A 26,915-nucleotide genomic window follows, 5' to 3' on the forward strand; every position below is an offset into this window, starting at 1 on the left:
ACATTGTCACCCAGTAATGGCCCCAATCAGCAACTATTGATACCCCAGGGCAGACCTTTATCTATTCCTTTGTCTGTCCAACTGTTGTTCTCTCTCTCTCTCTCTCTGAGCTTCATCTCCACCTATCATTTACTCCTCCTCCTCTTCCCCCACATTTTCAGCATAAATACCAACCTTTCGCTTGCTACAATCAGTTCTGAAGAAGAGTCACTGGACTCTAAATCTGCTTTCTCTCCACAGATGCTGCCAGACCTGCTGAGTTTTCCCAGCAATTTGTTTTTGTTTCTGATTTCCACCATCCGCAGTTATTTAGTTTTGTTACTGCCCCCTTTCTTGAAAAGTTCCCTCTTTCTTAAACGGATTATGATTCTTATTAAAGTGACATTCTCCAGTTGGTAACCCACATGTATCCTGCTGGCTGCGAGGGATTCTAGAGTTATACTCAATGTTTGCATCTGTAAGACACCTCCATGAATATCACCACATGCTGGTCCATAAAAACATGAATGACAAACAACACTTTCCATCAGGGAAGATTAAACAGGAGGGGTCTCTTTGCCTTTGAAAAGTGATGGGTGAGGGGTGAGCTGTTAAAGATCAATACAGAAGGTGGTTCCTCTTTTGCTGGATTCCAAAACTGCAACTGGAATTGATATTTGTATCATAATCCACTTAAGAAAGAGGGATCTTTTCGAGAAAACTAAATAACTGCAGATGCTGGAAATCAGAAACAAAAACAGAAATTGCTGGGAAAACTCAGCAGGTCTGCCAGCATCTGCGGAGAGAAAGCAGAGTCAACATTTAGGGTCCAGTGACCCTTCTTCAAAACTGATGGCGGTGACAGGGTCAAGTGTGAGCCGGTGTGGTACCCGGCATCGGTGGCATCTGCATCGGTGAAGTCCAGTGAGGACTCAGTGGCGAGGGGGAAGGTTAGATGATGCTGAAGAGTGGAGACTTTTATTCCAAAGTCCTGAAGGGACTCCTGCCTGGCCACCAGGCCCATGGCAGAGCACTTAACAAAACAGACTGTAAAGTTGAACACTTTAACTTTATTTCTTTATTCTTATGCCTTTATATCCGAGATGTTTTGGTTTATTTTTCAGTGTTTTAAGATGGCGCTGGAAAGTGGCAACACCATACAACACTTTTTCACTTTTATTTCACACAATAAATAAATCAAATCAAATCAAATAAATAAATCAAAAGAAATCATAAGCAAGGTTTGCCAATATAAAATAGTCACGAATAAACCTTAAAAGGAATTCAGGAGAAATTCCTGTACTCAGAGAATGTGGAAAACATGATCGCAAAGAGTGATTGAGATGAAATGCATTGAAGTACTTTAATAAGAGGTTTGATAGGTACATGGGGGAGAAAGGAATAGAAGGATATGCTGAAAAGGCTCATGTGCAGTGTAAACATAAGTCTTGATAGGTTGGGTCAGATGGGTTGTTTCTGTGGTGTAGATTCTATTTAGAGGACAATGAAACAAAAAATACGAACTCTGCAAATCAGATAATCGCTGTAGTCTCCCCACATGTTGGCAAAGGCTGTGATTTCAATGGTCAGCTGCTGGTATGGCTCCAGGGTCCCTGTCTTTGGTTGGACAACAAACGCTGCCCCTTTCCTGTGACAGAGCAGTACGTCCTCAAATTCTGTGAGGGGGAACAGAGGAGGAGAAGGAAAAGTGAAAAGATCTGAAAGGTGGGTGGCAAATGTGTCCAAATGATTGAGCATCAGTCCAGTACTTGAACACATAATCTGCACTGGCATTCTCAGTATGGAGCTGAGGGAGCGCACACCGTTGGAGGTGCCACCCTTCAGTTAAGACTTTAAACTGAGGTTCCATGATGCTGCAATCAAGTGGATGTAGACATTTCCATTATGCCAGTTTGAGCAAGTGCAGGGTTGAAAGATCTCATCTACAAGATGGCATTTTCAACAGTATGGAACTCCTTCTGTATCACACTGAAGGGACAGCTGAAGGTTTTGTGCTCTAGACTATGGTGTGGCATTTGACCCACAATCTACATGAACCAGCAGCAAGCTGGGAGACAATTGGAGCCAAAGCATCCGTGTTGCTGTGACACAGCCACCAGGATGAGTGGCCCTAGCCATAAAACTGGCTCCTCCTTCCACTTCGCCAGCCTAACTGGGTGCGACCATCTTCATTCTCAAAATTGCAGAAGGAATCTATGAGCACTCCTATTTTGAGGTGAATTTGCAAAATCATTTCTGCGTCTGATAAGGCCTCTTGACTTGCAAACCCTACCACCACCTTTAAAAGGACAATGAATCTGTTGACAGACGGCATGCTAGGTGACCTAACGATATGCATGAATTCAGGACTGCCAACACACTAAAAAGTCAGACTCCCAACACGCACTGGATAGTTCAGCCCAAAGTGTTTAATCTTTATTTTCTTCTAAACAGAACTGCAGAATCATTCTACATTCTCCAGACAGGGAGGTCAGGATGTCTGTTTGATATCTTACCTGAAAGATGGCTTCACTAATACTGCAATACTCCCTTATTGCTAGCCTAAGTTAATATGCTCAAAATTATTGAGTTAAGGTGACACAACCTGCATTACTCTCAACACTGAGAAAAGGATGTTGTTAGATTAAGCTCCACATAAAACTGTGTTGATATTTTGGCACAAAATTGGAGGGATACTGCTTCACAGAATGAACCTGTTGGAGGCAAGTCTGCCTGTGGACATTAAAGGTTCCAATGGCACTATTTGAAGAACAGGAAGTTCTCTGGGTGACCTGGTCAATTTCCTCCACCAATCAATGACGGCCAAAAACAGATCGATGTTGAGGGTTATTTAGGTTAAATCATGAAGAAGTAGGAGGCCACTAAGTCATTGGGCCTGCACTGGCTCTCTGACAAAGCTATTGATTAATCTCAGAATCTGTCAAGAGAGTTGTGGCCTTTCAAAACAATATAAAGTATCTGTAAGGGACTATTCTGGCACGTGGTTAGTGTACTTTCTAGTGTAATAGGCCAGAAGGTCTAGGATCACACCTACAAATCAGCTATGTCTGAATGAGTTGATTAAAACACATGTTATAAAGTATTCCTTTGTTTTTTATTTTTGGACTGTGTATTTTAGTTTTATTCATCCGGGAATGTGTGCAAGAATTATAGAATCCCTACAGTGTGGAAGCAGGCCATTCGGCCCATCAAGTCCACACCGACCCTCTGAAGATCATCCAACCCAGACCCACCCTCTTACCCTAACCCTGTAACTCTACATTTCCCATGGCTACGCCACCGAGCCTGTACATTCCTGGATGCTATGGGCAATTTAGCATGGCCAATCCATCTAACCTGAAATCTTTGGACTGTGGAAGGAAACCAGAGCACCTAAAGGAAACCCACGCAGACACTGAGAGAATGTCTGCACATTCGCCCAAGAGTTGAATTGAACCTAGGTCCCTGGCGGTGTGAGACTGCAGTGCTAACCACTGTCCCACCGTGCTACTGTAAGAAACCATCTCAAAATATTCCATGAACCTCTCACCCAGACTATTGATGCTAACCTGATGTTTTTCAGTCTATTGGTAGATCAGTCATCCTTAATTGTGTTCTCCCTTTATCACAAATATCCAATATTTCTTCTTGTATACTATGTGCTACATTGTGGCATTATATGAACCCAGTACGACACACTGGTAGAGGCGGCAAATGCCACAAGATATAAGGAGCCATCATCTCACAAGAAAGTACAGTATATTGCCATTCTTTCACTGTCAGTGAACAAATCCTGGAACTTCTACCCCTCATCATTTGAACTGCAGCTTTTTCAAGAAAGCAGCTTAGCACCATCTTCGTATGAACAATCAAAAATGCAGAATAAATGCTGGACCAAAGTTCACATCCAATAGACAACCAAAAGCCTGTGGAGAAATACTGAGGTAATATGGATCTATCAGGTGGACAACTTGTGCGTGGGATTTGCTGGCTGTGCCAGTATTTATTGCCCATCCTTAGCTCCCCATGAAAAGAGTTGCCTTCTCAAACTGTTGCAGCCCACATTTCAGATCTTGAGACTCAGGCTTTATCCTGAGTTATCTGTAGATCAGCAATCTTGCAATATTATTTAATTGACATAGTTGCTGCAATAGTATTATGGGTTGTGTTCTTACCACGCTGTAGTTGATTCTGTGACTTGCTTGGACCTTCTGTAAGGCTCACTGTTCTTTTAAGGAGTGGTGTTCTGGACCTTAAATATGTGAAAAGAATCCAGAATTATCCTTTCAATATACTGCTGAGAATATACAATTGTTGGGAATCACAGGAGCATTGATGGAAAATGGGAATATTTTGGTCATCTGTTGTGACTCCTTGGATGGTTCGGTGTTAAATTTTGATTGATAATTGCTCTGCGAAGGGGAGGCTTTACTGCATTCAAGTTACTATATAAATGCATGTTGCTGTCTGGGTCAGTCGTAAATGTTAAATATAACTGAAATTAGGAGATGTTAATGGAGAAATGATTTTGGTGCAGAATAACAGAAAGTGCCAATTTGGCAGCTAATGACATAACTGCGAAGATGGGAGAACTAGAGACTGGATCCAGAATAAGCTGGAGTTATGAAAAGGGAGAGTTGCAGGAGGAAGAATAGAGGAATTGTAGAACTGGAGGAAATTACAGAGATAGGAAGCAGTGTGGTCAACAAATACGCAATACTGGAGGACCAAGAGCCAATGTATCATAACATTAAGGTGTGAGTGCGACACGGTATGCTGAACAGAGATTTGATAAGCCCAGAAAGTGGGAAGACAGCATCATAGAACACTTATTGCACAGAAGGAGGCCACTCAATCCATTATGTCTGTGCTGGCTGTCTTCAAGAGTATTTCATCTAGTCTTTTCCTTTTAGCACTTTTTCCTCAATACCCGTGGACGGCACGGTGCCACTGTGGTTAGCACTGCTGCCTCACAGCTCGAGAGACCTTGGTTCAATTCCTGCCTCGGGCAACTGTCTGTGTGGAGTTTGCACATTCTCCCCGTGTCTGCGTGGGTTTCCTCCGGGTACTCTGGTTTCCTCCCACAGTCACAAAGATGTGCAGTTAAGTGAATTGGCTAAATTGCCCGTAATGTCTGGTGAAGGGGTAAATGTAGGGGAATGGGTCTGGGTGGGTTGCTCTTCAGTGGGTCAGTGTGGATTTGTTGGGCTGAAGGGCCTGTTACCACATTGTAATTAATCTAACCCTCAAATTGGTGTCCTCTGATTCTCAATCCTTTCATCACTGGAACAGTTTCTCCTAGACACCCTCATGAGTGTGAATACTTTCAAATCCCCTGTCAACCTTTCCTTCACCAATGTGATGAGCTCTAGCTTCTCTAATCTAATCATCCAACATCCTCATTCCTGGAACCATTTTCATACATCTTCTCTAATGTCTTTTCATCCTTCCTAAAGAATGCTGCCCAGAACTGGGTGCAGCTCAGTACGCAATATTTCAATACTTAATATTCCAGACGAGGCCAAGGTGATCTATATGGGTTTATCATAAATAGCTTACCTTTGCTCTCAATTTCCCAACTTATAATGTCCAGATCCTGCATGTTTTAATAACTGGCCTTTCAACCTGTCCTGCCACCTTTAATCATTTGTGCACAGATCCCTCTGTTTCTGCACCTCCTTTAGAATTGTACTTTTCATTTTATAGTGCCTCACCATGCTTTTTCTACCAAAATTCACACCTCTCTGCAATACATTTAATCTGTCCCTGCCAAGACCCACTTCTTGATCAACCAAGAAATCAATAATTAGTTTCACTTACAGATGATAAAAGCAGAGGCAAGGATTTCATAGCAGTTAAAACAGGGCAGGGACAGAAACAAGTAATGGAAGTAGAAATTATTTGACATGGAGGAGTAATGGGGTCAGAAGCACAGCTTACAGTCACATATAATGCTGAATTTGCAAAGTGTAGTCTATGACCACTTCACCCTGATGAAGGAGCAACTCTCCAAAAGCTTGTGATTTCAAATAAACCTCTTAGGCTATAACCTGGCATCATGTGACTTGTGACTTAGTCTATGACTGATATGAGACCCAGGATAGAGAGTTTGTGCAGAAACTGAAAACATCAGCAAGGCAAAAGTGAGGACTGCAGATGCTGGAAACCAGAGTTTAGATCAGAGTGGTGCTGGAAAAGCACAGCAGGTCAGGCAGCATCCGAGGAGCAGGAAGACCAACGTTTTTGCCCGAAACGTCGATTTTCCTGCTCCTCGGATGCTGCCTGACCTGCTGTGCTTTTCCAGCACTGCTCTGATCTGAAAACATCAGCATAACTCTGCTCAATGTTTAACTGGCGTAATTTTCAGCTCATCCAAGATTAGATATTGTGAAGCAGTAAGGCAGCAGAGGGGACAAGCTACAACTCGGCAAAAAATGATCCTGTAACTGGGGAGAATATCGTAAATGTCAGGAGCAAATGAGGAAGGGTTTGATCTTTGTGATATTCCTGAAGTGATATTGCAAGGATAGGAATGAGAGTCATGGCTGGAAATGATGGATCTCTCTTTAAGCAGCTCAGACATGCATCAAACAAAAAGCTTTACCTCCACCTGCCCCTAATGTAGATAACAAAGGATAGGCACTGGAAATAGATGGATCTGGTGGCCTCTACTCAAGGCATCAGGCAGGCCAAGAAGAGAAAGGAGGAATAGAAAATCCTCTGTGGGTAAAGTACACAGAAAATACCTTTCTTGGTTTTGTTTAGGAGCCTTTCTTTGTGGTGGGAGAGCTGGGAACAGATTTGAAAGGCAGTTTCTGGGTCTCAGAGATGACATTAGAGGAAAGGGAAATTACTGATGTTTGCAAGAATTGAGGGATTGAGGCTGAGGTTTTCTTTAAAGGAGAAGATTTGCAATTGTGCATTTGAAAAGGGTTAGACCCTGAAGAAAGGGAAGCATTTATAATGTCAGTTTGTATGGGAGTCAGATGGGGAAGTTTGCTTTTCAGGGATTTAGTGGGAATATAGCAAGGTCTCAAAATTGATGGTAACTTCTCATGTTTGGATGCTATCAATGCTAGGAAACACATGTAGAAGAAACTAACGCAAAAAAAATTATAAAATTTATCAGTTGCTTATGTGTTACAACATTCAAATGTCAGTTAGCTCAGCTGGCTGGATAGCTGGTTTAGCATGCAGAGTGACACCAATAGCTGAGGTTACCACGGAGATCCCCTCTTCTCAACCTCACCCCTCATCTGAGGCGTGGTGACCCTCAGGTTAAACTCAGCACCAGTTATCTCTCTCTCTCTCTAATGAGCAAGTAGCGCTGTGGTGCCCTGGATTGTGGTGACTTTATCTTAGAACACTGAAATAATGAAAATAGAGGGCGCACAAGATGCCACAAACACAGATAGCTCAGAGAACTACATGAGATTAAATGTAAGAAATTTAGCAAAGACAGCATGAAAGCTATTCTTTTTACAGAGAGGGTTGTAACTGAAGTAGAAGCCATGTTAATGCTATTTTGATATTGCTGTGTAAAGAGATATACTGTCAAAGAATTTCATTGTTGGGGGAACAGCCATTCATGGTTCATTCCCCATGTCAATGCCTTGACCAGTCAGAGTCGACTTGTCTGATTTAAAATTAAAAAAAGCTTGGATGTTATCCTTTTCCTGGTGCATTCTCCATGGCAATACCTCAGCCAGAGTATATTTTCCAACACATTAGCACCCTCTTGTCATGCAGTATGAATTGTTATTCCCTGTAAGATTTGGTATTCCTGCCATTCTGTCCTGACGTAGGCCAGATGACAAGCACTGAAAGCGTGTTTCTTTTTCAGCAATACTCTATAATGTATGTATGTTACTGCTTGCGTGGAGAATAAGGATGTGAAGGCTGGTCAGACAAAACAGTTGTGTTATGGTTTATGAGTAATTCTATTTGACTATTTAGATATGTATAATTCTCGATGAATAGTGTGGGAAATACAAATACCTCAAACCCTGGTTTTGCGACGTTACTTACTGACTACTTGACTGACTAACTGCCAGCCTGCTGACTGAGGGGGGCACTGGAGAGCAGCTGCTAAAGTAGTCCACTTCCAGATTGAACGCTGCTGGAATGGCAGTGTTGTTGGTGATCAACAGCTGCCTCTTCATTGTGCCATGCACCATTACCTCACTGAAATTCAAAAGTAGCGAGTTGCTGTGTAAAGAAGACATGAGCAATCAGGATTGCACATTGTGCATAATTATAACCATTTAAATTATGAACAGAAAAAACAGTACCAAGGATTACCTCTCCTCGTTGCTGTCAGCAGGAATGCTGTAAGTGACATTCAGGCCCTTTGGTTTAGCAAATATCTCCAGCAGAAGAGGTTCTTTCATCTCCTCCACCATGCATGAGAGAATCAAACCACTCAATTCACGCTACAAGGAAGGATTACATTACTCAAAGACAGCATCATTGAGGTTTGATTGCAGCAAGCTGAAGACATAAACCAGAATATTCACAATTGCTTTGAAATCTAATGATATGTGCACTTTAAAACCGAACAAACAAGTTGCTATTGTGTTTTTTTCCAGCATGAGGATTGCCAATCTTCCAGGATTGTCCTGGTGTCTTCAGGAATTAATAACTAATCTCCAAGAGACACTGCAACACACCTGGGAGAAAAGGCACAGAGGATTTGAAGAATTCTTTCAACATTTGGGGAAGAATGTCTGTGCAGCTGACACTCATGAATCATCCAATTGGCTAATGAAAATCTATTTATCTTCGGCTGTGAGAAGGCATTGCACCGTGAGAATGGACAAATCAACCAATCAGCGTGGGAAGGATGAAGAGACAGGGCAGTTAGAGGGAGGAGGTTGTGTGATGTAGCTCCAGGAACACATCCGATTGAGTGCGAATCATTGGATAGCTTTCTCAGAAGCTGTAGAAACGGGATTGTAACTTTATAATTCCATCATAATAACACGTCAGCACTGCTGGTGCTGAATTGATGATGTTCTCGTACACTCACCATGCTATAAGCTGTTAATTCCACACACGCTGTCACTTCTTCATTTGGCCCCAGAGTGTAACTTGCTGCAGAGACGGTGACTCTATATTGATGAGCTTCACTTTCATGCAACTTATTGACAAAGATGGACACATATGATCAAATCAGTATCATCAAGGAGTAATTGATTTTCAACAATATGGAAAAAGCCCTTCAGCATGTCAGGCCTGCACTGTCATCAACCATCTTTCTATTCTAATCCCATTTGTCCAGTACATGGCTTGTTCTAATCAACCTGTTCAGAGTTGTCATTACAAATGGACACTACCACTCTGCCACATGAATTTCCACCTGTAGCCTTGTACACCTGATAGGGATCTACGGTTTATGTGCTATAACAAGACAGAGGTCAGCTGACCCGAGAGACTTTGTGCCACAACACTGTTAAAACAGTGGAGATTACAATAAATTTCAAAGATGTATGTGGCATTGTTAGCATAATGTATTTGAATGCACACTTATGGGACAGGCCAGCATTTAGTGCATGTCATTGTAGTTAAAAGTAAGGGCAAGAATTTTGAAATCAAGATGTTGGGGTTGATGAATGGAACTGGGTATGATTAGATACGAGCACAATGCCTCTGGATGATATAAAGTTGTAGGCGAAAGTGAGGACTGCCAATGCTGGAGATCACAGTCTAAATTAGAGTAGTGCTGGAAAAGCACAGCAGGTCATTTTGGGCAAAAGCTCTTCATCAGGGCTTTTCCTGCTCCTCAGATGCTGTCTAACCTGCTGTGCTTTTCCAGCACAACTCTAATCTAGACTCTGATATAAACTTGTAGACAACTCTCTCCTCTGAGGAATTCGCCTTTATAATTTTTCAATATTTACACTCAGGGTAAACTAACAATTCAAAAATGTGTGTACAGTTTTAAATAGAGGTCAAAAATTTTCAGGCAGCTCGTCACAAATTCATAAGATAATTCTGCACAAGAAAGTTAATTCAACACATTTTATGATTAGATTAGATTCCCTACAGTGTGGAAACTGGCTCAGCCAGTCCACACCAACCCTCCAAAGAGTAACCCACCCAGACCCAATTCCCTCTGCACCTACACTACGGGCAATTTAGCATGGCCAATTCACCTGACCTGCACATCTCTGGACTCTTAGTTCACTCACCTAGAATGACCGTGGTATCAAAAATAGGCTACCATCACCTTCCAATCAACTCATCCATAAACCATTCAACAGTGTAACAATCTACATGGCCCTTCTTATAGTCTCAGAGTAGGAAGGGGGAATGGCTTCTTGAGGTCAAAGATAAATAGGTATGATACGTTGGTTAAACCATATATCTTGAAAAGAAAATGTGGTAATAATATGTTAACTGAAAATAGTACCTGATCAGGTTGATGAACTGCTCGATGAGATAGTTCTCACACATTATAGCACTTCTCTCACATGTTCAAGCAATAGATAAACCAAGACTGCACAAAATATATGCTGCATGGTGTGTGTACCTACACCACATGGACTACAGCTGTTTAAGAAGGCAGGATTACATCACTGGATTAGTAGTGCAATTGTTTGCCTATGTGCTTGGGGCTTTTCTCAGACTTACCTCTCCCCAGGTATATTTTGTTGGTAGTAGTGTCTGGTTGAAGATTTTCACTGTCTCCTGTGCAGGGATCCCAACATAGATATCTTTGAAAATGACTGTAGAGGACAGCAGGCACACCTGAACTGCTTGGACTTCAGCCTTCACTGCAATATGACTAGTGAGGAAAACAGTAGTTATCAAACCTTTTATTCTGCTCTGTACCCACTTTCTAAATGCTGTCTTTTAGGTAGGACATTAAACCCATGCCCCTGCAATCTCAGGTTGATGTAGATGCTCTGAAGGTGAACAAGGGAGGATTCCCTGGTATGCTGGCCAACAATGTTCCCTCAATCAAATTACTGAAAACAGGGAGACATTGTTGCAATGGTAATGTCATATGACTTTGCCAAGTCTTTGAGTGGAACTTAACGTCCTTCCCTGTGGTGAGCTTGATGGAATGGAATTACGGTGACTCAGTGGTTAGCACTGCTGCCTCACAGTGCCAGGGACCTGGGTTCGATCAGCTTTGGGTGATTAGGATAGGATGAGGGGCTGTATCTGGACAGGGTACTCTTTGGAGGTCAGTGCAGACTTGATGGGCATGAATAGCCTTTTTCTGCACTGTATCGGGATTCAATGATTACTTGATCAGGCAGGAGTGCATGAGGTAGGGAATCTGTCTTCCCACCTCAACTTGGATTACATCCAAGAACAGACTTCTACTGCCACTGCCAATTAAGACCTTTCAGTAGCAGTGCATTAACATAATGACTGATTGAGAGGATTAGCATCAGGAAGGGGACAGATTCTCACTGAGAATCACCCCATCCTTGCTGTCGACCACCCTGCCAACAACACCCTCTCACCAGCACCCCTGGGACAGAGGAACAGTACGAGATGGAATATAATGGGCGGCACGGTGGCACAGTGGTTAGCACTGCTGCCTCACAGCGCCAGAGACCTGGGTTCAATTCCCGCCTCAGGCGACTGACTGTGTGGAGTTTGCACGTTCTCCCCATGTCTGCGTGGGTTTCCTCTGGGTGCTCCGGTTTCCTCCCACAGTCCAAAGATGTGCAGGTCAGGTGAATTGGCCATGCTAAATTTCCCGTAGTGTTAGGTAAGGGGTAAATGTAGGGGTATGGGTGGGTTTCGCTTCGGCGGGTCGGTGTGGACTTGTTGGGCCGAAGGGCCTGTTTCCACACTGTAATCTAATCTAATCTAAATAATATCGGTAATGTAAAAGAGGCAGCATGGACCTTCTGTCATCTGCTCTCCAGCTCATGTCACTTCCAGTAAAACCTGCTCTGATTTCCTCCTACTTATGTTGTACCATCAGCAGATTTGACAACAATACATTCTATCCCTTCATTCAAGTAATTGACTTAGAACATAGAACATAGAGCACAGAACAGGCCCTTCGGCCCTCGATGTTGCACCGACCTGTGAACTATTCTCAGCTCGTCCCCCTACACTATCCCATCATCATCCATGTGCTTATCTAAGGATTGTTTAAATGTCCCTAATGTGGCTGAGTTAACTACATTGGCAGGTAGGGCATTCCACGCCCTTACCACTCTCTGTGTAAAGAACCTGCCTCTGACATCTGTCTTAAATCTATCACCCCTCAATTTGTAGTTATGCCCCCTCATACAAGCTGACGTCATCATCCGAGGAAAAAGACTTTCACTGTCTACCCTATCTAATCCTTTGATCATCTTATATGTCTCTATCAAATCCCCTCTTAGCCTTCTTCTTTCCAATGAGAACAGATCCAAGTCTCTTAGCCTTTCCTCATACGACCTTCCCTCCAGTCCAGGCAACATCCTGGTAAATCTCCTCTGCAGCTTTTCCAATGCTTCCACATTCTTCCCGAAATATGGGGACCAGAACTGTACACAATATTGCAAGAGTGGCCACACCAGCGTTTTGCATAGTTGCAGCATGATTTTTATTGTAAATAGTTAATGCCCCAGCTCTGATCCCTGTGGCACTCTACTAGTTACAGTTTGTCAACCTGAAAATGACCAACCTATTTCAATTCTATGCTTCTTGTTCAATAGCCCCTCCCAATCTCCTTTCTCTCCCACACCCAGCACCACCCCCTCCAACCACACCATATCCAAACCTCACCCAGCACATGCCGTCATCCCTCCCCCTCCCAACCATCAGGACACCTCCAAAACCCCACCCCGAGCCTTGCCACATATTCACTAGCCCCCCCACCCCCTCCATGACCTCGAACTCTCTGAGGCCAAACAGCCTGTCCTCAGGATGGGGCTCACGTTTGTGCCCCTCCACCTGCACCATGCCGAATTCTGGACCCGCCACAATGTGGAGTTCTTCCTCCGCCACCTCTGCCTCCGTGCCTTCTTCTTTGACAAAAACTTCCAACCGCCCTCTGAGGACCCCTTCTTCTGCCTCCCACCTTCCCCATCCACTTGGTCATCCCCGCTGACCTTGTAGCCAGCCTACACCTCTTCACTGCAGACTGCCGACATGACACTTTCTTCACCCTCCTCACCCTCTCCAACCTCACCTCCTGCAACTTCGCTCCCTCCGAATATGCAACACTCCACTCACTCTGCATCAATCCAAACCCGCTGACAAAGGCAGGGTGGTGGTCTGGAGGATGGACCTTGATGTCGCAGAGGCCGAACACCAACTCTCTGACACCACATCTTAACTTCCACTTGCCCACGACCCCTCTGCGACCCATCAGGCCAAAATCACTTGCACTGTCCGTGCCCTCATTGCCTCTGGTGATCTCCCCTACACTGCCTCCAAACTCATAGTCCCCCAGTCCCACACTGCCCGGTTCTACCTACTCCCCAAGATCCACAAGCCCAACTACCTTGGCCGACCCATCGTCTCGGCATGCTCCTGCCCCACTGAACTCATCTCGCCTTACCTCAACTCCATTTTAGCAGCCTTGGTTCAGGCACCTCCCATCTATATCCACGACACCAAGCATGCCCTTCATCTCTACAGTAAGTTCCAGTTCCCCAGCCTTCAGCGCTTTATCTTCACTATGGACATGAGTCCTTATACATGTCCGTACCCTACATAGATGGCCTCCAGGCCCTCCACTTCTTCTTCTCCAACAGACCCATCCAGTCCCCTTCACCAATACCCTCTTCTGCCTCACTGAACTGGTCCTCACCCTCAACAACTTTTCCTTTAGCCCCTCCCATTTTCTCCAAATCCAGGGTGTGGCCATGGTACCCGGATGGGCCCCAGCTATGCTCTTCCTCTTTGTTAGCTAAGTCGAACAGTCTCTCTTTAGTACCTACACAGGCACTGTGCCACAACTCTTCCACCGTTGCAGTCATCAATGTATTAGTGCAGCATCCTGCAGCCAGGCTGAACTGGAGCAGTTCATCAACTTTGCCCACAACTTCCACTCTGCCCTCAAATTCACTTGATCCACCTCAGACTCCGGTTCCCCTTTCTTGACCTCTCCATTTCTATCTCTGGTGACAGTCTCCAGACAGACGTTTACTACAAACCCACAGACTCCTATAACTAACTGGACTACACCTCCTCCCACCCAGCATCGTGCAAGAACTCTATCCCATTCTCCCAATTCCTCTGCCTCCGCCGCATTTGCTCAGATGAGGAGACTTCCCACCTGCGAGCATCCCGGATCTCCATCTATTTCAAACAACATGCTTTTCCTCCCTCTGTCATCCAGACAGCTCTCCACCTCACCACCTCCATTCCCCATTCCACCGCTCTAAACCCCCCAATCCAACGCAATAAGGACAGAGACACCTTGTCCTTACCTAACAACCGAGCAATCCAACACATCATCCTTAAACACTTCTGCCAACTCCAACTAGACCCCATCACCAAGAATGTCTTCCCCTCCTTACCCCTCTCTGCCTTCTGCAAGGAACAGTCTCCCCAGCAAACCCCAGAGCCCCCAGGTACATTCCACTGGAACCAGAAAAGAAGTAAAACCTGCCAGTACACCACCCTCCTCACCTCCAACCAGGGACCCAAACAGTCTTTCCAGGTGAGACAGAGGTTCACCTGCCTCTCTTCCAACCTAGTTTACTGCATCAAATACTCTCGATGTGGTCTTCTCTACATCGGGCAGACCAAACGTAAACTTAGGGAATAGTTCGCTGAGCATCGCAGCCGACCAGACCTCCCAGTCACCGCCCATTTTAATTTCCCTTCCCACTCCCTTTCCAACATGACCATCCTTGGCCTCCTCCATTGCCACAATGAACCAAACCGCAAATCGGAGGAACAATAGTTCATCTTACGCCGGGCAGCCTACAGCCCGGAGGACATAACATTGAGTTCTCCAATTTCAAATACCCTCCCTTCCCATCCCCGACTCCCTTCCCAGACCCTCCCCCTCCCTTCCACTCCTCCCTGCCACTAAACGGATTCATTCCTCCCATTACCTCTACCTCCCATTACCACCCTCTACTTGTCATCTTCTATCCCCACTTCAACACCCTGCCCCTGCTACCCCCTTGATCTGCAGCTCCCCCTACAGTCCTGAAGAAGGGTTACACCTCAAACATCGACTTCTCCACCTCCTGATGCTGCTTGGCTTGCTGTGTTCTTCCCGCTTCCTGCCTGTCTACTTTTAATATTCCTTCAATACAATGAGCTCTCAACTTGAATAAGGAACTTACATGTGGAACTACCAAATGCCTTCTGGACATCTAAATACATTAGTGGGTTTTAAGAAGATTTGTAGCTCAGGTTGAGGTTCTGGATATAGGTTTGCTTGCTGAGCTAGAAGGTTCATTTTCAAACTTTTTGTCACCATACTAGGTAACATCTCACTAGTATCCTTACATATGGATGAGGAAGGACACCACTTCGACTGGGACAACACATCCATCCTAGGACAAGCCAGACAGAGACACGCAAGGCATTCCAACCAGAACTCTATTAACAAACACATTGACTAGGATCCTATTTACTACCCCCTGAGAAAAAGAACAGGAAATGGCATCACCATAGGAAATTATATCACCACAGGAATTGACATCACCATCCAAGGAAACCCAAACACATAACTAAAAAGCAGGCTATACCACCAGTGCTTCATCCGGAGGCTCACTGAAGATGTTACCTAGTATGGTGACGAAATGTCTGAAAATGAACCTTCCAGCTCAGCAAGCAAACCTACATCCAGAATCCAAATACATTTCATCTATCAGTTCCCCTTTATCCATCCTGCTTGACATATCTTAAAACACTATGTTCGCATCGAATACAGGAAATTATGGAGAAGGCTTTTTAGCCCTGTTTACCTTGTATTTCCATTTTCCACTTTCAACTCAAGAACTGTCTTCAGGCTTTGACACTTTGTTGGAGTAAACAGGATAGTCACATTGTGCTCAGCCAGTGGTAGTAGTTCTCCACTGGACGGTTCAAAGGCAAACTGCGAGACCTGCAATGGGAAAATGGTTCATGCCACAAGTCTCTAACATCTATATGTTTGAAAAGAAAAACATTGCAAGACTAGTGGAGAAAAGCAGGAAGGTATGACTGATTCAATGGCTCTTTCAAAGAGGTTCTACAGGATTGAGATGTGTTGCAGAAAGATTCTTTGAATAGGTTTGTGCTTCTTCTAGTCCATAAGAATAATGTGACCACAAGAATATATCAGGTGCTGGCAATTCTGAGGAAATTACCTCAGCTTCTATCTCCCCAATTCCTGCCCACCATTTTCCAGGAATGCGAATGGAATACTTTCCACTTGACTGGATGAGTGTTGTTCCAATATCAAGAAGCTTGATATCATCTGGAACAAAGTAGGCTGTTTGATTGACACCTCATCACTTTAAATAAACATGACTTCCATTACTGGTGCAGAAAAATCAGGATGTATAACTTAAAAGGTGTACTTCAGCAACTTGTCAAGCCTCCTTTTTTCATTTATTCACTTATAAGGATCTGGATGTCACTGGCTTGCCAGCATTTATTGCCCGTCCATATTTGCCCTTGAGAAGGTGGTAGTGAGCTGCTTTCTTGATCTGCTGAAGTTCATGTGCTGTAGGTAGACCCAAAATGCCATAACGAAGGGAATTCCAGGATTTTACCTAGTGACACTGAAGGAACGGTGATATATTTCCAGGTCAGAATGGTGAATGGCTTGGAGGGGAATTTGCGAGTGATGGTGTTGCTGCTGCCCTTGTTCTTCTAGACAGAAGTGGTCATGGGTTTAGACCATAAGGTATGAGAGCAGAATCAGGCCATTTGGCATATCAAGTCTGCTCTACCATTCAATCATGGCTGATCTGTTTCTCAACTCTATTCTTCTGCCTTCTCCCCATATCCCTTGACCCCATTACTAATCAAGAATCTATCTATTTCTGTCTCAAATACACATAATGACTTGGCCTCCATAGCCTTTTGCAGGAATGAGATCCACAGATTCACCACCCTCTGGCTGAAAATATTCCTTCTCATCTGCAAGATGACGCCAGGGCATGGCGACTCTGTGCATTGTCCCCAGCAGATCATCATCTATTACAATCATTATACTCTTTTAAATCTCAATTTCAAGTATGTCAGGATTATTAATGATGTTATCTTAAATCTACTTTCAGGTCTGGCACCCCACTGTTATCAGACTTTTGAATGGAACCTCATATATTAAAGTTGATCTTTCTCCACAGCTGTAACGCTGTATTCTGCATTCTGTTCTATTGCCTCAATGTACTTATGTATGGAGTGATTTGTCTGGATAGATACAAAAAAAACTGCAGATGCTGGAATCCAAAGCTGACAAGCAGGAGGCTGGAAGAGCACACCAAGCCGGGCAACATCAGGAGTTGGAGAAGTCGGCATTTTGGGTATAACCCAGTATAACCCAAGGGTTGTCCCTTCACTCTGAGGATGAGGAATCTGTACACTGCTTCAACTGAGCATTGGTGGATGTTTGTGCATGTGGTGACAATGTAACTAGAAAACTGACAACCTCTATCATCTCAAAGGACCAAGGGGAGCAGATACATAGGAACACCACCACCAGCTAGTTCATCTCCAAGCCACTCTCTATTTTGATTTGGAAATGTATCACCATTCTTTCAATGTCACTGGGTCAAAATCCCAGAGCCGCAGTGGATATACCTGGACATGGACATGGACTGTAACTGTTCAAGACAACAGCTCAGCTCTACCTTCTCCAGGGCATTAGAGATGGTCAATAAATGCTGACCAACCCAGAGATGCACAGATTCTGTAAATAAACAAAAGAAAAATGATCCCATTGATAGGAGAATTGCAAATTTGGTTTTACTGCAGTATTCCAGCAATGACAAAAGGTTACTGCCATTCGTACCTTTCAAAATTGTTCAAAAATTCAGTTAGATCATCCCTGATCCATACATCAATATCAAGTAATCTTCTTTCCTCTATACGTCAGATGTCTTAATATAACCCCAGTTCTTAAATTTTCAGTTAAACCCAACATCCACAGCCTCTTAGGGGGCAGAGGATTCCACGTTTCGAACTGTGTTTGCAGCTGTTTCCTGACTTCACTACAAAGGAGACTAAATGATCCAATTCAACACAGATTGGAGATGGAAAGGAGACACACCAGCATTGCACTTATCCATATTCCCACATACAGAGGAACCTCGATTATCTGAAGTTGATGGGATTAATCTGAAGTTAATTTGGATCATTGATTATTCAGATAATTTATGCAACCTTAAACAAAGGAAGTCTTACTGCACATAATTGTGTTCAAAAGCATGTTTACAGAGTTTTTATTTCATTCAATCACTAAAGTTTGTACAAACGCTGGATATCACTTAAAAATTCATAACATTTTACAAATCAAATCACTTTTTGTGCACCTGTACAGTAAATAAAATTTATTGAGGTGGAGGTTGGTTATTATTTTCAAACAAAATATCCAGCCACTGTTGCTTGAGGTGCTGCTATCTTTTCTTTTGCAAATGATAACATTTGGTGACGATTCATCAACTTAACGGCATCGACTGCATCTTGTGCCTTGTACCATTCCATGAAAATTCACAAACTGTTGACTGCTTCGTTAATGGGATCTGGAGGAGGTGTCGGTATCAGATTTTCCTTACCATCCGTGGGGCATCCATAATTTCCTGCTGTTCTTCTGCGACGATGTTGACTATCTAATCATCGCGGAGTGCCTCTGTTCCGATGTTGTTGTCACAGTTTACCCAAGCATCGATCTCAGCCTGTACAAAGTCTCCTAATCCCAGCTGTCTGCAGTTTTCGGTGATGTCAGTGGTTAGCCTTTGATCTGGATGGGTGTCCTGTTCACTGGCACAGTTACCAACATGCCAGTCATTGTACCAACATTCCGTGACTGTCAATGGCTTGATGCGGTTCCAAGCTTCAGTAATCATGAACAAAGTGTCCTTGACTTTAAATGTCTTTATAATTTCCTGCAGTCCTTTCTTTGCATTGTCTTCACCCGGGACAGCACGCAATATGTTACGGCGATAATCTCTTTTCATTATTGCGATGATTCCCTGATCAAGAGGCGGTAATCTTGAAGTAGTGCTTGGTGGTAAAAACAAACACTTGATAGCTCCATCTGCTGATTCTAACTGGCTGCCTTTCACAGTGTGTGCCCCCGTGTTGTCAACAAGCAGAAGGATGCGTTGTTCGTGTCCAGTGCCTGCCAAATGTGACCTGACAGCGGGTCCAAAGTCTTCATGAAACCAGGATGAAAAAAGTGGATATGTCATCCATGCCTTATTTTGTTTTTTGTACTTTTCGGGAATCGAGTTCCTGTCACAGTTCTTGAAGCAATGTGGATGAGCATATCGTCCTTTGCAGACAAGCGGTAATTTGAGTGCTGGTGGTGTTGACACAAGGGAAAATCGTGATCCGATCCTTCTGCGCTTTATATCCCGACACCTGCTTTTCCGTGGTGGATGCCAGAACAATCCATTCCATCAGCATTGTACAATTGCTCAGGTTCATGAATGATGGAGTGCAGTTTCTGTCTGTAGCCTTCCATGGTGCGGTCATCCATGGAATTCTGCTTTCCAAGAACGCTGAGTTGCCAAATGCCATGACGATGTTTGAAGTGGTGCAACCAGCCAATGATACGCTGTGATCAGACTCACCAGCGTGGAGTCATTCATGGCAACTGACAGCTTTCTCTAGTATCATCGGGCCAGATACGGGAATCCCCTTTTCACACTGCTATGAACACCACAAAAACACAGCTTGGTCGAGTTGCTCACCCTTAGCTGGCTTCTTGGATTTTCTTTTTAATGCATTTGTAGTGTCACTTTGGCTGATGAATTTCTCAGTCGCCGATCTTGCTTTCCTGATGTCGGACACTGTCACTATTCCTGTGTTATACTCCTGTCAACCTTTGATGCCTTTTCACCACAATCTAGATGCTGTAAAATCTCACTTTACTGCTCAATTGCCACTGTGGTCCGCTTTCTCTTCACAGACATGGTAAGTACGTACAACAAACTCAATCAGTTATACCAGATACGAACTTGGAACAAAGTCATAGAGGGAATGAATCCTTCAGCATGTCAGTCATTTTTATGTGTTAAAGTTCTTTCAACACTGCTACAATTGACCCACTGAGATTGTTGCACCAGTGTCATTAACACCTCTCTTGTTGATGCAACGTTTGCACATCTTCTTCAGTGCAGGTAACCCTCATTTACCCTGTTCTGTAAACCAAAGACATGATCGTTGCACCATTGTCGGTTACACCGTCTGTAACGGTTTCACATGATCTACCCGATCCGGTTCAGAGAATCTGATTTTCCGATAATTGATGTTAGGATAATCGAAGTTCCTCTGTATTGGGTTCAGTTTGCATTTTGTCCAAAGCAAGATGGACACAGCCCAGTCCATCTCACAATCCAACATTCCATGCGTTGACTCCGTCTACATTTCTCGCTGCCTCAGAAAGGCAGCCAACGTCATCAAAGACCCATCCCACCCCGGTTAGAATCTCTTCCAACCGCTTCTGTCAGAAAGAAGACCCAAAGGCTTGAACACTTGTACCAACAGGTTCAAGACGAGCTTCTTCCCCGCTGTTATTAGACTGCTGAATGGACCTGTCAAATTTCAAATGTAATGCTGATCTTGCTTCTCGTGCAACACTTTTGCAGCCGTAACACTGTATTCCTCGCCCTGTTCTATGACACTGTGAAATTTGTCCAGTATGATCTGCCTGTACTGCACACAAAACAAAACTTTCCACTGTACCTAGGTGCATGTGGCAATAATAAATCAAATCAAAAGCAGGATTTCACACACTGGAGCAATCCTTTTATAACACCTCCATGTCCATCTGACCCCACAGGTTTTCAGATTGTGCTTTTCTTTTAAATTTCGGCAAATTCTTTGCGATGAAAAGAAGATATATCTTGGGAATCACGTCTGTGACCAGCGGAGTGCCACAAGGATCGGAGCTGGGTCCACTACTTTTCGTCATTTATATAAATGATATGAATGTCAGGATAAGATGTATAGTTAGTAAGTTTGCAGATGACACCAAAATTGGAGGTGTACTTGACAGCTAAGAAGGTTACCTCAGATTACAACAGGATCTTGATCAGATGGGCCACTGGGCTGAGGAGTGGCAGATGGAGTTTAATGTAGATAAATGTAGGTGCTGCATTTTGGGAAAGCAAATCTTAGTAGGGGTTGTACACTTGGTGGGCGGCACGGTGGCACGGTGGTTAGCACTGCTGCCTCACAGCGCCTGTGATCCGGGTTCAATTCCCGCCTCAGGCGACTGACTGTGTGGAGTTTGCACGTTCTCCCCGTGTCTGCGTGGGTTTCCTCCGGGTGCTCCGGTTTCCTCCCACAGTCCAAAGATGTGCAGGTCAGGTGAATTGGCCATGCTAAATTGCCCGTAGTGTCAGGTAAGGGGTAAACGTAGGGGCATGGGTGGGTGGCGGGTCGGTGTGGATTTGTTAGGCTGAAGGGCCTGTTTCCACGCTGTAATGTAATCTTAATGGTAAGGTCCTAGGGAGTGTTACTGAACAAAGAGACCTTGGAGTGCAAGTTCATAGCTGCTTGAAAATTGAGTCACAGGTAGATAGGATAGTGAAGAAAGCATTTGGAATGCTTTCCTTTATTGGTCAGAGCATTGAATACAGGAGTTGAGAGGTCATGTTGCAGCTGTAGAGAACATTGGTTAGGCCACTTTTGGAATATTGCGTGCAATTCTGGTCTCCTTCCTATCAGAAGGATGTTGTGAAACTTGAAAGGGTTCAGAAAACGCTTACAAGGATGTTGCCATGGTTGGAGGTTTTGAGCTATGGGGAGAGTTGGAATAGGCTAGGGCTGTTTTCCCTGGAGGGTCGGAGGCTGAGGGGTGATCTTATTGAAGTTTATAAAATCATGAGGGGCATGGATAGGGTAAATAGACAAGGTCTGTTCCCTGAGGTGGGGGAGTCCAGAACTAGAGGGCATAGGTTTAGGGTGAGAGGGAAAGATATAAAAGAGACCTAAGGGGCAAAGTTTTCACGCAGAGGGTGGTGCATGTGCAGTAAGGGCTGCCAGAGGAAGTTGTGGACGCTAGTACAATTGCAACATTTAAAAGGCATCTGGATGGGGATATGAATAGGAAGGGTTTGGAGGGATATGGGCCAGGTGCTGGCAGGTGGCACGAGATTGGGATGGGATATCTGGTCGGCATGGACGGGTTGGGCCGAAGGGTCTGTTTCTGTACTGTATATCTCTATGACTCTAAGTCTCTCACATTCCGAAGCCACACTGACCTCTTCGTTCCGTTCCTTCAGGCATTCTGGACTCTCCTGCAGATGCCACAAAGCTGAAAGCTGGCATGTGTTCTTGATCTGGATGGTGCACATGGCACTAGTTCCCAGCCTCATTAGACAGAAATCCAGAGACGGAAGGTCAATGCAAACCTGGGCACCCTGCAACATCAGCACAAGCAGGAGTATGTTTAGTGTATGTTTAGAATTTGCAGGGGAATACTGTAGTAACGGTGGCAATAAAACGGCATCTGGGTCCTAGGGAGTTTTACTGAACAAAGAAGCCTTGGAGTGCAGGTTCATAGCTCCTTGAAAGTGGAGTTGCAGGTAGATAGGATAGTGAAGAAGGTGGTTAGTACGCTTTTCTTTATTGGTCAGGGCATTGAGTACAGGAGTTGCGGTTGCACAGGACATTATTTAGGCCACTTTTGTGCAATTCTGGTCTCCCTCCTATTGGAAGGACATTGTGAAACTTGAAATGGTTCAGAAAAGATTTGCAAGAATGTTGCTAGGGTTGGAGGGTTTGAGCTGTACAGAGAGGCAGAATAGACTGGGGCTGTTTTCCCTGGATAGTCGGAGGCTGAGTAGTGACCTTATGGTGGTTTATAAAATCATGAGGGGCATGGATAAGGTAAATACAAGTCTTTTCCCTGGGGTGCGGGAGTCCAGAACCAGAAGGCATAGGTTTTGGGTGAGAGGGGAAAGATTTAAAAGAGACCTAAGGGGCAACTTTTTCACCCAGAGGGTGGTACATGTATGGAATGAGCTGCCAGAGGAAGTGGTGGAGGCTGGTACAATTACAACATTTAAGAGGCTTCTGGATGGGTATATGAATAGGAAGGGTTTAGAGGGATATGGACCAAGTGCTGGCAGGTGGGACTAGATTAGGTTAGGATATCTGGTTGACATGGACGAGTTGGACCAGAGCATCTGTTTCTGTGCTGTACATCTCTATGACTCTATCTAATGGAAAATCTGAACAAACTATACTTAACTCCACTGAAGTTTAGAAAAGTAAGAGTTGATTGAAACATACAAGATCCTGAGGGACAGAAAGAGAAATTGCTGGAAAAACTCAGTAGGTCTGTCAGCATTTGTGCAGAGAAAGCAGAGTTAACACTAGTGGGCGGCACGGTGGCACAGTGGTTAACACTGCTGCCTCAGAGTGCCAGAGACCCGGGTTCAATTCCCGCCTCAGGCGACCGACTGTGTGGAGTTTGCACATTCTCCCCGTGTCTGCGTGGGTTTCCTCCGGGTGCTCCGGTTTCCTCCCACAGTCCAAAGATAATCAGGTCAGGTGAATTGGCCATGCTAAATTGCCCGTAGTGTTAGGTAAGGGATAAATGTAGGGGTATGGGTGGGTTGCACTTCGGCGGGTCGGTGTGGACTTGTTGGGCCGAAGGGCCTGGTTCCACACTGTAAAGTAATCTAAAGAAATCTAATCTAATCTAAAAACTTCAGATCCAGTGAAAATGCATCTGACATTTGGAGTTCTTTGGTTTTCTCGTAAGATCCTGAGGGAGCTTAACAGGGTTGATCTGAAAAGGATGTCTACTGTTGAGGGAGAATCCAGAAACCAAGGTTGTCATTTTTAAATAAAGGGTCATCTGTTTAAGACAGAGATGAGGAGAACTGTTTTCTCTCCGATGCTCTTTGTGATGTTTTGTTACATTAAATTTGCTATACAAATATCAGATTTTGTTGACATTAAGCCCTCCAGCAGACAGAATATTAACCTCTAGGATATTTTGGAGAATTCATGCTTCTACTTTGTAATATAATAGCTCACTGACCATAAAAGCTGCTTCTATGTAAAGGACCACTGGCTCTTCCTGATATCTGATGTGACACGGCAGACGGTGCTTTATTTTCTCCACCTTGCCTCCAGTAAGCAACAGCTCCAGGTCACAGAAATCATTGGGCTCTATAAAGAACACAGAGAGCTCCAGTCAGACATTTTATTTTAAGAAAAGTGATAGCATAGAGCTTGTTGATGATGCAAGCGGGCATCAGAGCCGCCCCGCATTTGCCACGGGACTATGCCTACATCGGTAAAACTATAGGAATTCATTTTGTGTTTTAAACGGCAGCCGCAGCTTAAACCCACAGAACTCAGCAGCTGCCGGTCCGCCCACGTGACCGGGAGATGGGAGCCAGAGGACAGATCAAATCCACACTAGGCCAGACACTAACCATGACTCATAGACCGAAACTCCGGAGCTAATTAATATGGAAACCCATCTCCTAATCAAATCAAGAGACTGACTGAAACATACCCACATTCATCAATACAGGACCATCCTGACACAAAGGACAGGCATCCACCAAACAGGAACCAACAGACTAATACACACCAGCACCCCAAGGGAACAAAGGGGGGGTGCTCGCCCCCAGCCCTCACAGAGAGAGACAAGCAGATAGTACCCGGACCCGTTTACATAATCCAATTAGCACCTATTGTGTGTACACTGCAACTCTGCTGGGACGGCAGGAAACCCACCATTTGCACCTACTCCAGCGATGATGGGGAACTATCATCCCATTCATACTCAAAATCCTCACATCCTGACAAAGAAAGGTACATCATGTGTAGCAGCGCGCGGGAACAGCAGAACAGCCGAGATTCGGACCTCGGTTGGTCTCCGCCGGTGTTACTGTATCAATAAACGTTACCGATTGTTGAACCGCACTCTGGGCTCGGACTGATATCATTTCATTCGCGCTAACAATGATTAAATGACCAAACCACCAAGGTGTTAACCAAAATAACTTGCCCTTTTCAGCATTTTTCACAATGTTACAATATCTCAAAGCACTTTCAACCAATGACGTACTTTTGAAGAGTAGCCGCAGTCATAATTGGTCCAGTCCCAGCTGATGTTATCACTGGACAAGTGAGATCTCAGATAAAAGTCCAGCTTGATAGATTGAATTTTATATATTTGGTTTAACAATGCTGCAGGTTTGGCTTTAACAATAAAATAAGATTATAATGCAAAATAAATGAAAATAGAATACATCAAACAATTTACATATGACATACATTTTAAGATTTGAAAATATGATAAAATTATAATCCCATTAATTCCAAAGGCATCTCTTTCTGCACTCACATCAAAGAGAATTCCTTTCTCTCTAATCCCTCTCTGGTTTAACTTAATGGTGACTTCAACTCCCAGACTTGAGAATCTGATAATCTCTTAATAAAGCCTTCATACTGCAACTAAGCTTAAACTTTCTCAACTTCAAGTAACCTCTTTAGGATTTGAAGCTAACACTTCCAGTCTGGAACCTTTACAGAATGCCTTAGAAGGAGAAAACTACTTTTATCTTGTCCCTTTGTCAGGAACAACTGTTTTACACACCCAGCTGAAACAAACAAAAAACCTTTCCAAGCTATGCCCTCTAATAAAACAAACCTATTCTATTAAACTGAAAAGTTAATGTACAACTATTTTACGGTTTTTGCTCAAAAAATGTTTGCAATGTCAACAAAAACCCATTAAATTCCAGGAATTTCACAGTGTTTTAAGAGAAATCACTATAACTTCACAAATAAATACAAGTTAGTCATTAAACCCCTTCAGACAAACAGAAAACCAATATATAACTAGTTCAAAATTTAAAAAATTCAAACTCAAAATAAATAATATTAAAATATGTATAAATTATTCAGTTTACATCACATAATCACACAACCATTTTGACAACAGTAAAAGACAGCAATGTAGGTGCTCTTTTTTTCTGAAATATCTACCAAAAAATGTAGGGTACGAGAAGCTAGAAAGTAGTTTTTGTTAATGGCATCATGATTCCTTCAAGGGCACTGATGTTAGTATACCTTTCCTCCCAGTTGACTCACAGAATTAATCTCAAACAGCATTGATAATACTTCTTAAGGACCTTGAGATAGTATCTATATGTAGTCCAGGTCTTGGAGACATCTAGAAAGGACAGAAGGATGACTGCCTTATACACAATATTTCGCTCCTCAGCCCAACCAGCCGCTTCCTCTTCCCTTACCCTTTTTTATCTTCTTTCTTTTTCTTCATCTTCTTCCATTTGGCAGCAAAAGGGAAGGTGACATCACAGATGAGGGTGGCCAGAGTATCACTCTAGGTGATGTGGCGCAGCTGAAATTGTGTTGCTGGAAAAGTGCAGCAGGTCAGGCAGCATCCAGGGAACAGGAGAATCGACATTTCGGGCATAAGCCCTTCTTCAGGAAGGGCTTACGTCGATTCTCCTGTTCCCTGGATGCTGCCTGACCTGCTGCGCTTTTCCAGCAACACACTTTCAGCTCTGATCTCCAGCATCTGCAGACCTCACTTTCTCCTCGAGGTGGCGCAGCGCCTAGCCTGGTAGTGGAGCCAGGGACTCCTGATTACGGTAGGCCAGAGTTTGTCAGCAAGCCTGTGGTGGCAGTTCCTGGTTGTGGAAGACCCAGAGCGGGGACTCCTGGTTATCAGCAAGACCTCAGACCCAGGGACTCCCAGTTGCAGAGCCAGAGTGGGTCCAGCATCAGTTGACAAAGTGGGCCCAGCAGAGAAGAGATGGTGCCTGAAGAGTGGTGGCACTGATGTTGATGGTCTGGTG

At 44.0% G+C, this 26,915-nt stretch overlaps 1 protein-coding gene across 5 annotated transcripts in view; it reads right to left on the minus strand.

The window, feature by feature from the left end:
- dlec1 (DLEC1 cilia and flagella associated protein) overlaps positions 1-26,915 on the minus strand; it is a 185,372-nt gene that overhangs the window by 35,202 nt on the left and 123,255 nt on the right. For all 5 annotated transcript variants that reach the window (XM_087987630.1, XM_043690852.2, XM_043690850.2 and 2 more), the window contains 9 exons: positions 24,116-24,246; positions 22,326-22,484; positions 15,870-16,009; positions 10,612-10,765; positions 9,008-9,118; positions 8,281-8,411; positions 8,008-8,187; positions 4,155-4,231; positions 1,504-1,655 (listed from right to left, as the gene is read on the minus strand). In XM_087987630.1, coding sequence (XP_087843756.1) covers positions 1,504-1,655; positions 4,155-4,231; positions 8,008-8,187; positions 8,281-8,411; positions 9,008-9,118; positions 10,612-10,765; positions 15,870-16,009; positions 22,326-22,484; positions 24,116-24,246 — 1,235 coding nt within the window. The remainder of the gene's footprint in view (positions 1-1,503; positions 1,656-4,154; positions 4,232-8,007; positions 8,188-8,280; positions 8,412-9,007; positions 9,119-10,611; positions 10,766-15,869; positions 16,010-22,325; positions 22,485-24,115; positions 24,247-26,915) is intronic.

This window comes from Chiloscyllium plagiosum, unplaced genomic scaffold, assembly GCF_037043375.1.
Source record: "Chiloscyllium plagiosum isolate Xiang-an unplaced genomic scaffold, Cpla_swu_hap1 HiC_scaffold_5, whole genome shotgun sequence".
Taxonomy (NCBI): Eukaryota; Metazoa; Chordata; class Chondrichthyes; order Orectolobiformes; family Hemiscylliidae; genus Chiloscyllium; species Chiloscyllium plagiosum.